This window comes from Anomaloglossus baeobatrachus, chromosome 2, assembly GCF_048569485.1.
Source record: "Anomaloglossus baeobatrachus isolate aAnoBae1 chromosome 2, aAnoBae1.hap1, whole genome shotgun sequence".
NCBI lineage: Eukaryota > Metazoa > Chordata > Amphibia > Anura > Aromobatidae > Anomaloglossus > Anomaloglossus baeobatrachus.
The window spans coordinates 428,337,300-428,348,138 of record NC_134354.1 but is presented as its reverse complement, the minus strand read 5'-3'; the positions used below and the strand labels follow the sequence as shown (position 1 = coordinate 428,348,138).

General features: G+C 45.0%; 1 protein-coding gene across 1 annotated transcript in view; it reads right to left on the bottom strand.

Annotated features, from left to right (window-relative positions):
* Positions 1-10,839, bottom strand: part of LOC142289817 (uncharacterized) — a 257,307-nt gene that overhangs the window by 124,847 nt on the left and 121,621 nt on the right. Inside the window, exons 14-15 of the mRNA XM_075333745.1 lie at positions 6,849-7,046; positions 5,998-6,112 (exon numbers count right to left, since the gene is read on the bottom strand). Coding sequence (XP_075189860.1) covers positions 5,998-6,112; positions 6,849-7,046 — 313 coding nt within the window. The remainder of the gene's footprint in view (positions 1-5,997; positions 6,113-6,848; positions 7,047-10,839) is intronic.

Below are 10,839 nucleotides of genomic sequence, written 5' to 3'. Positions count from 1 at the left end.
TTTTTGCACTTTATAAACTCTCTGTTCTCCTTCCTAAAAAAGTATGGGAGCAGTAGCAAAACACCTCTTCAAAGAAGAGAAAGCCTGCTTAGCAGAATCAGACCATGCAGAAAAATCAGCACCTTTTCTCATTAGATCGGTAAGAGGTTTAACGAACTCAGAGTAATTCTTGATGAATTTACGATAAAAAGTTGCAAACCCCAAAATTCGCTGTAGGGCTTTCAGGTTTTCCGGACGATCCCAGGTCAGCACTGCCTCGACCATCCCAGGATCCATCCGAAAACCAGTGGGAGACAAGAGGTACCCCAGAAACTGCACCTCCTGCACAGCAAACATTTTTCAAGTTTGACGTACAAGTTATTCTCCCGTAAAATTTGAAAAACCTGTCGGACATGAGCCTCGTGAGTTGCTAAATCAGGTGAATAAATCAAAATGTCATCAAGGTAAACCACCACAAATCTACCCACCAGATGATAAAAAATGTCATTAATAAAGTGCTGGAACACCACAGGGGCATTGGTGAGACCAAATGGCATAACCAGACTCTCAAAATGGCCATCGGGGTATTGAAAGCTGTTCTGCCTCATGGCAGCCAGCTAATAGTCAATCATTGCAATTTCTGTTACAACCCCTAGAGGTTGTTGTTATTCTTTTGAATTGCTGAGTTTCCCTTTAAGCTAAATGTATTCTGGGTAAGGAATGCCTCCCTGAGCTGAGAAAAAGCCTGCAGCCATTTTGTCATTGGATTTGTTAGGAAAGGACCTGCCGACTTACCTCTCTGTACATTCACCCTTGCCTAGTGTAATCCGGTGAGCAAAGCAAATTACATGTGTTAGTGATAAAATCTTAGATGGAAGACTGTAGTAAATGCAATGTACATTGTAATTCTACACCTTTAGTGTCATTCCTGTCTTGTTTGTATAGATGAGATTTTCTATGTATTGCAGATGCAGTGACCTTTCACCTACATTCTCATAAGAACTGTATCTCATGTACTGTTATGCTATGTTAACTCTGTATTAACACTGTACTAACTGTAATCATTTTCTTGTTATAGTTTTTACCCGTATAAAACAGTATCTTGGATATACCGTATACCGTATTCAACTGCATCTTGGATATTCCTATATTCACTGTATATTCCACGTATACTGCAATCAAGTTCACGTTACCAGCTAATAAATGAAGGCTACTGAATTCCAGTCTGTTTATTTGAAATGTGAACGAGGGTTTAGCTGTATGCCAGAGATTCACAGCATTACGTGAAAGAAGGCAGAACAAAAGCGGTTTTCCCACTTTTCGTCCCCCTCCTTGATTCCTTGATCCTAACCAAGTTGTACGCCCCCCTCAAGTACAACTTGGAGAACCACTTAGCATACACCACCTGGCTAAATAGATCAGGAATCAGAGGAAGAGGGTACGGGTCACAGACTGTGATAAGATTCAGTTCCCGGAAGTCCAAACAAGGACGAAGGCCTCCATCTTTCTTTTTAACAAAGTAAAAACCTTCCGCCACCAGCGAGGATGAATGTCTAATATGTCCCTTCTCTAGACTTTCGGCAATAAATTCCTTCATAGCCTGTCTCTGCGGCCCCGATAAACTATACAATCTAGATTTGTTCAGAAAACAAGAGCACTAGGAGTATTAGTGCAAAAGTAGAAATTTATTATAAATATCAATACATAACAACAATTTATACAGAGGACGTATACCAAGCAAAATAGAGGGATTAATTACCCGGGTCCCAAAAACCACGCTGAAATATCTTTTGTGGAATAAAGGTATAGGGACTGAAGCAGGCCAATTTGCAGGTAATCTGAATAAATATAAAGTGCTGAATCACATAGATTCCAATAGTAAGCTAATATACCAGATCCTGCAAAACGAACCTGATTCACAGCAAGCCCCCATACTAATGCATATGATGTTTGCTGAATACAGAGTTATATATATAAAAGGTTCATAGGGTTGCTAGAACAATAGTGGAGGACCTATGTATACAGATTGAAACCCGTACAACAGCCTTTGCATATCCACACGGTAAAGGTGGAGAGGTGCTTACCTAAGTACAGTAGTGGTTAAGGGGAGCCAGGCCAAACCAGGGGGGACCTCCGACGGCCGTTTCGCGGTTGACACCGCTTCTTCCGGGAGGAGTGAGTGCGGTGTGAGGGAGAACGCGCCGTCCTTTTGAATATCCGCCACCGGGTCACGTGATGTGAGTCACGTGACCGGATGCCGAGGGAGTCAAGGACGCCAGCGCAACCGCACAGCGTACTCCCGGGCAGCGCATGAATGCGCATGCGCAGGACACGCTGAGGAGAGCGCGGCGCCCAGCTCCCTAGCAACAGGAGGGACGCGGATAACGCGAAGCGCCAGACCGAACCAGGAGGCACCCGTACGGTACAACATGGTCCAATAGACGCCACACACAAGCCGCGCCCCCCCTGGTGGCGGAATAGGAAAGGCAAGGAAGGGACACATATCGGTAAGGATTTTTCCTCCTCCCCCTTCTATTCAGTATGTAAGCGTGTGTGCTTAGAAGGGCACATGATCCACATAGGCTCCCACAGGAGGCATACATCATCGAGTCCGTTAGTCAACAAGCTCAGAGGGGGGACGCGTCACCACCAATAAGCGTGACAGTTACTCAAAATGGAGAAATGACACCTGTGGGAATCATAAATTGGATCAGTAAGGGTATCCCCTCATCTGCCTTGCCAACTCCAAAAGGAAAGCAGTATTAGAGTATAAAAAACATATATTAATTAGATTTAATCAAAAAAGATTAAATACAAATGTAATTTACCCAATATGATTATTATTACAATCAGATCAAGAATGTGTATGACACTGGAATGAGATTAGGAGCAACCACCGAAAGCGAGTTATTAAATGACATAGATTAGTACCAATGAAAAGGAAGGTAGTTATTATAGTCACATGTGTCACTTTACAAAGAAATACCATAACTTCCTATAATGAAAGGGGAGTGGAAAGAGGGAAAAGCCAGGAAATAGGGAGGGATCCTAAACATGGCCCTTCTGGGCTCCATTCTCCTTGACTCTTGAACTCCCCTGCGTTTGAGCAGATGACGTATCAGAAGTCCGGAGTCTGATGTCCAGGATTAAGAAATGGATTACGATTCTTCTATCCTCTCTTATATATATATACATATATGCTGTTTTTAAACATTTTATTTGTTGTACACATTGTCATTTAGTCTTTTTCATTTATTAGGTTTATCTTCATCATTCCATCTCTTGATTCATGCGGTGTTCAGGATATCATCTGATTCAGTGGCCAAGAATTATGAATCTGTTTTGATGGAGAATTTTCCACCATCGCTGCGACTTTGAACATTAATGTACCTCTTTGCGCTCTTTTCCCTTCACTCCTTCCCTCCCCTCCCTCCCCCTCTCTTCCCCCCCCCTCCCCTCCCTATTTCCTGGCTTTTCCCTCTTTCCACTCCCCTTTCATTATAGGAAGTTATGGTATTTCTTTGTAAAGTGACACATGTGACTATAATAACTACCTTCCTTTTCATTGGTACTAATCTATGTCATTTAATAACTCGCTTTCGGTGGTTGCTCCTAATCTCATTCCAGTGTCATACACATTCTTGATCTGATTGTAATAATAATCATATTGGGTAAATTACATTTGTATTTAATCTTTTTTGATTAAATCTAATTAATATATGTTTTTTATACTCTAATACTGCTTTCCTTTTGGAGTTGGCAAGGCAGATGAGGGGATACCCTTACTGATCCAATTTATGATTCCCACAGGTGTCATTTCTCCATTTTGAGTAACTGTCACGCTTATTGGTGGTGACGCGTCCCCCCTCTGAGCTTGTTGACTAACGGACTCGATGATGTATGCCTCCTGTGGGAGCCTATGTGGATCATGTGCCCTTCTAAGCACACACGCTTACATACTGAATAGAAGGGGGAGGAGGAAAAATCCTTACCGATATGTGTCCCTTCCTTGCCTTTCCTATTCCGCCACCAGGGGGGCGCGGCTTGTGTGTGGCGTCTATTGGACCATGTTGTACCGTACGGGTGCCTCCTGGTTCGGTCTGGCGCTTCGCGTTATCCGCGTCCCTCCTGTTGCTAGGGAGCTGGGCGCCGCGCTCTCCTCAGCGTGTCCTGCGCATGCGCATTCATGCGCTGCCCGGGAGTACGCTGTGCGGTTGCGCTGGCGTCCTTGACTCCCTCGGCATCCGGTCACGTGACTCACATCACGTGACCCGGTGGCGGATATTCAAAAGGACGGCGCGTTCTCCCTCACACCGCACTCACTCCTCCCGGAAGAAGCGGTGTCAACCGCGAAACGGCCGTCGGAGGTCCCCCCTGGTTTGGCCTGGCTCCCCTTAACCACTACTGTACTTAGGTAAGCACCTCTCCACCTTTACCGTGTGGATATGCAAAGGCTGTTGTACGGGTTTCAATCTGTATACATAGGTCCTCCACTATTGTTCTAGCAACCCTATGAACCTTTTATATATATAACTCTGTATTCAGCAAACATCATATGCATTAGTATGGGGGCTTGCTGTGAATCAGGTTCGTTTTGCAGGATCTGGTATATTAGCTTACTATTGGAATCTATGTGATTCAGCACTTTATATTTATTCAGATTACCTGCAAATTGGCCTGCTTCAGTCCCTATACCTTTATTCCACAAAAGATATTTCAGCGTGGTTTTTGGGACCCGGGTAATTAATCCCTCTATTTTGCTTGGTATACGTCCTCTGTATAAATTGTTGTTATGTATTGATATTTATAATAAATTTCTACTTTTGCACTAATACTCCTAGTGCTCTTGTTTTCTGAATTGCTCCTGGAGTGTGCTGTCTCAGGGCCACACTGGAGGGTTAACCCTATACCCTGTCTGGTGCTGCCCACAATGAGACTCTAAGCTTGACCATGAGGCTCTTTGTTTGGACAATCTAGATTTGTGTAGCTTAGCTCCGGGAACAAGATTAATAGGACAGTCGTACACCCGATGAGGGGGAAGGTCCTGGCATCCTTTCTCAGAGAAAACATCGTCATAATCAGAAAGAAAGAAAGGATGGCAGAGAGACAGGAGAGACAGCAGATAAGGAAGTCCCCAAACAATTATCATAACAAAAGTCACTCCAATCAGAAATAAGTCGCACCTGCCAATCTACCTAAGGTAAACCCATCACAATGGCAGTGGGAAGAGCTTCCAACACATAGCATGAAATCAACTCACGATGCATTGATCCCATTGTCAACTTAATACCAGATGTACCATCTGAGACAAATGTCTTTGAGCAAGTGGTGCAGATATACATCTGCAGGCGAACACCTGAACTCCATCTGCTCCATTATAGTCAATGGCCCTGTTGGCGTATACGTCCGAAACCCGTTTTGCGCGGGGTTAGTGGGGTTCGGGCGGATTCTCCGATGGGACCAGTGAATGTAGGTAAAAATGCAATGTGAAAGCGGCCTTAAACATTTCAGCGGAAAACATACCTGGCTGCAATGATGATGCCCTTGGTTCAGACAACATTATTATAATGACAGGTTCACTCCGACTCAAAATAAATGAATTGGAATTAAAATATTAAAATTCTAAAGTATTAGACTATGCTAGTGTCAGCACGCAGGAGGCAGGGGGTCCAGGTCAGGTTTTGTGCCTGTTTACTCGTCACCAGGCCGGTGCGGAGGTCTGGGATGTCACGGTGGCCTGCCCCGTTTCGTGCCCCGAGGTGTACACCAATAGAAGGGGAATAGGAGGTGGAGGTTGGGAATGACTGTCATGACGCCACCTGCAGTACGTGGCCAGGGATTAGCCACCGCTGCTATCGCTGTCCTCCGGGGCTGATGGTGTTAGCAGCAGAGATGGTTTCACTCCCCACAGGTGGAGCGGGCCCCAGGGAGATTATGGAGGTAGTAGTGGTGCGTTGGGGTGCAGGACAGAGGGCGCCGACAGTAACCAGACAACACAGATTGGTAGGTTCCTTTTACCTTTACTGGCAACAGGTTGTAGTCCTGAGGTTACTGTGAGAGGAATGTCTCTTTGCCTGGTACATTGGATGCCTTCCTTTATGTGCTTTGGATTTCGGATCCCTGTGTCTTGAAGCTACTTAGGAACCCCGGTTCTTGGTTGCTTAGTGCTATGTCCCTCTCTGACGGGCAGCGTGAGCCGGGTATGGGGCCCGCGTGTTCCTCCACGACCCCGGGCTCTATTTTGCTACTTTGCCTTAGGGTTTTGTTGGTGGGGCAGGAAACATGGAATCTCCTGCCCTCTGGGTTTTACTACTGAGCCTTTAGTACCCAGTAATCTAGGACTCCGTGTCCTGTGCAATGTGCTCGGTCCTGGAAAGCTTGCTGACAGCTTTCTAACAGCGACCGGTCTCTTTCCTCTCCTCCAGTGTTCTGAGGTTTCAGTTTCTGTATTTCTGACTAACCCTTTCCCATCCCAGAATGCACAGGGGAGCCTCGTCCCAACCAGGACTTGAGCTCCCCCTTCTGGTCTGAGTCAGGAAGTTCTGTGTGCAATGGTACTTGACATTGAGATCTTCCCTGCTGCTTCCAGGCACTGTCCTCCAGGTGAAGAGAACAATGCCACTGTGGCTCCCATGACAACTGGGGTGCCACATTAGAATCTAAACTACAGCGCTTAATACATAAACGTATCCAATCGTCCAGTAAGCAACCACAGATACACAATTTAAAGTGGGATTGTATTGTTTGTAGGACTGCTGATTTTGCATTTGCAGGCCTAATGTTGCTCATTATGTTGTTTAAATGTAAAAGAAGATGAAATAGCTGCATAAAGTCAGGAAAAAATAACCTGTACCACCATATTTGCCTACTGAACCCCAATCTGTATTCTTCGCATATATACCTTGACTTTGCTCTTTCTTCATTATATGTTCTGCCATATCTTTTACACTCTTGGGAAACAAGACATCCTTCTGGAATGTGGATATTATCTTTAGCTCCGACCTTGTAGGTTTGGCATAATCAGTGAAGTAGTAGCCCGATGTATAGCTGGCCATGGGCACCGAGTCCTGCAGGAAGACGGAGCATATAGTGAGAATGAGAAGCATTTGGCACTGTACACACTGACATATGTTATGCTGGTTCAGCAACACTAAATCAACATAATGATGTCTGTAATGGTTTGCATTCATGCTTGGACTGCCTACACTGTTATTGAAACAATTTTTAGAAAGATTTCAGCTGCAGCAGTTTTTAATAAAATGCTATGGGAGCAATATAAAAGGACAGCAAAAATAGCTTTTGATTGCAGTGTAAGATTACTGACGATATGCTGCGCCTCAGCCTCAAGCATTTATTCCTCCAAATATAACAGAAGCATCTTCATAATGTCAGCGCTGCCAGGAAAACAGATACAACGTGGATCCATAATGCTTTATGTTTACAAATAATTACTTTAAAGAGGACATGTCACCATCACCAGACCAAGTGCTCCCAGGGCCTGGCTGGCAAGTTTTAGTCTAGGGGGCAAACTGGCTACTGATTGATTTTAGCTATTAAAGGGAATCTGTCAGCAGGTTTTTTCTATGTAATCTGTAGACTGCTGTAAGGGTTAAAACATATAATTCAGTGATGCCTGTCTTGTCAATGTCCGATCTGTTATTTATTTACTGTTTATTTAAGCAACAGGACAATTATCATTGCTCAGACTACAATTTCACAAGCACGTCAGTCCGGCATGCTCCTTCCTCTAATTGACACCTCATTGTCAATGTACAATCTCTATAGAGAGCCTGGTGTGAGTGGGGCAGCTCTCTGGATTTTGCTGCATGATTAAAGCTAAAAATTCTGATTGTGTCAGAATGACTGCACCCAGTAATCTGAGTGATACATGATTGGATTCAGGATATCCTTGCCTATGACGCGCCCCCGGAGTCTGGGGGGTTACTCGCCACCGGGCCGGTGTAGGGAATGGGATGTCACAGTGGCCTGGCCGGGTTCCGTGACCCCGGTGGTGTCACTAATTGGGGGTTGATGATGGGGATAGTAGTTATTCGTGACACCACCTGTGGTGTGCGGCTATAATGAGAGCCACCGCTGTTGTAGCTTTCCTCTGGGGGCAGATAGTAGCGCAGCCGGGTTGGTACAGCTCTCCACAGGCAGAGCTTAGGCCCTCAGGGAGGTTGGGAATACTAGTCCCCTGCTGCTGTGCAGCTATGGCACAGGAAGGATTTGGATGACACAGGGGTTGCAGTTAAAGTTCTTTACTCACCAAGATGTCGCCGCCTTTGGACTGCTCTACTCCGCTGTCATGGGCTCCAGCTGATACCGGATAGTTCGGAGGTCAGAACCGGTGTTTCTTTCTGTGAGTCCTTCATGCCTGTGCTGTGTTGTGTGAGTCCCTGAGGCTTGAAGCTACACTGGAACCCGAGTCCTTTGATTGGCTCCATTCCTGTCCCGTTTGGCAGGCAGCGTGAGTCCTTTACTGGTGCCGCTCTGTGTCACGACTCCTGGCTACTGGCTCCGCAGCCTAAAGTGTGAGCCCAGTCCTGAGGGAGCTATCCCCTCAGCGACTGTGTTCTCCTCCACGTTTCACTTGTTCTGTGTCCTCGACTAGACTGATTGTGTCCTCCTCTGTTCTCCTCCTTCTGGTCCTAGGACAAGTTTCTCCAGCCTCCTGTCCCCAGGACGTCTCTCCTGCAGCTCTCCTTCTTCCTTCTCTCTCCTCAGACTGTCACTCCCTGTCTCTGTGTGTGTGTGTGTGTGTGTGTGTGTGTGACCTTACTCCCCATGTGTCGCTCCACCCCCCAGGTTGCTGAAGTAGTGTGCAGGAGGTCCTATACCTTGTGGTGACCATCCCAATGACCCTACCCTACCCAAATGCGGTGAGAGGGCCACTAACTATGAGTTGTGTGAGTTGTGGTTTGCTGGCAATGACCTCCTCCTTACCCAGGATGAATACTGCACCTCTGGTGAGATGCGGTACCCTGTGGTGACTGAAGCCTCAGAGGCGCCACACCTACATCATGCTGCTCTCCGATGAGGTAGCAACACCGGGTGACAGATTCCCTTTAAGTGACAGCTGCAGTTCACCCAATTGCATCCAACTCAATAAATTGCAGGTGTAGCTAAATAGTTAAAATCAATCAGTAGCTCTACAAAAAGTCACCATGAGAGAGGGGAGCCAGCACGATCTGAAAATGGCACGCATCGTATAAAAAGTGCAAATTCACAGATTTAATCCAACTGTACTATGATACAAAATGAGATTTTTAGCAAATAATTGATCAATTCTTTGTGCCACCCCTGCCGTCACGGCAAATCTCAATAGGGGGGTCCTTCTCTATATTATGTATTTCATGTGCCATGCGGCCTCCTAGATAACGTTAAAAGCAGAACCATAATGGAGCACACATACCTGTAACCTGTATATAATCGCTTTTATGTTGCAAAAGAGGCAATTGTGGATAAGGAACAGCCCATGTTCCAGCATGTGGAGCAAGCTCTACACATACCAGGGCTATATCAGAACTAACCCTCCCAGTGTCAAACAGCAACCATTGATAAAGGGGGACCAGATCCAAGTACTTAATTAGCAATGCCTGTGGAAAATGGTTAGGCAACTGAATGTGAACAGCTACCAACAGGAGGAATACATATTCCCACCTATTTAGATTTCCTGTGACATTGGCAGGTGTGGCTCAAAAAATTGATCAATTATTTGCTAAAAATCTCATTTTTTTTATTATAGTACAGTTGGAATAAATCTGTGGATATGCACTTTTTATATGATGCATGCCATTTTGAGATCGTGCTGGCTCCTTTTTCTCTAAAAAGTCACCATGTAGCAATGGCGCTAAATGAAAATGAATGGTCGTGCTTTCATGTTGGGATCACATATGCATGAATGACTCTAGGTGTAAGATTTAGCTATTGAGGTAGGTGCAGATGGCCCTATTTTCAGTCTGAGTGCGTTTCAAGAAAACATCGGATCACATTCAGACCAATGTTAGTGTAGGGGCCCAACACATGTCCAATTTTTTTCCTAGGATAGAGTCTGTCGCGGAAAAAAAATTACTGCATTCCCTAGCTTGATCCGATATGAGGATCGCACTCAGCCATGCAAGTAAATGAGTCAGAGAAAACCCTTGAAGTGTACTCTGATGACATGTGAATGAGGTCCAATTTCCATGTACTGACAGAAAGGAGAACATGGAGAAATTTTTTCCTCCATCTTCTCCTCAGCCAAGAAAATCGGATGACACTATTCTGATAAGAGTTTGCTCAGTGTCATTTGCATCAACTTGATTCTCTCAGATGAGCTCATAGCTGCCTCTAATCTGTGCTACAGCTGGCACTAATATTATTTTAAATAAAGAATTTTTCTGGTGTTTTTGTTTATTTCTTTTCACTTACAGATTAGTAATGGGGGGGACTCATAGACACCTCCCATTACTAATCTAAAGCTTAGTGGCAGCTGTGAGCTGTTATTAGCCCATTATTATCCCTACTGGCACTGCAATAGACCAATCAGCATGACCAGGGTAAAGTTCAGGGATTCTCACATTTTATGGATGCAACAATCCAGGGTGGCTACAGGCTGTTATTTTTAGGCTGGGGTGGCTCAATAAGCATGGGCCTCTCCAGCCTGAGAATACCAGCTCCCAGCTGTCGACATTATCATGGCTGGTTATTAAAAATGGGAAAGGGACGGCACGCCTTTTTTAAAATTATTTATTTATTTATTTATTTTTAAAAAAGCATCAAGAAGTTCATCTTATTTTGATACACAGCCAAGATAAACACATTGCTGGGGGCTGCAGCCTGTAGTTGTACGCTTTATCTGTGCTGGGAATGGTAATA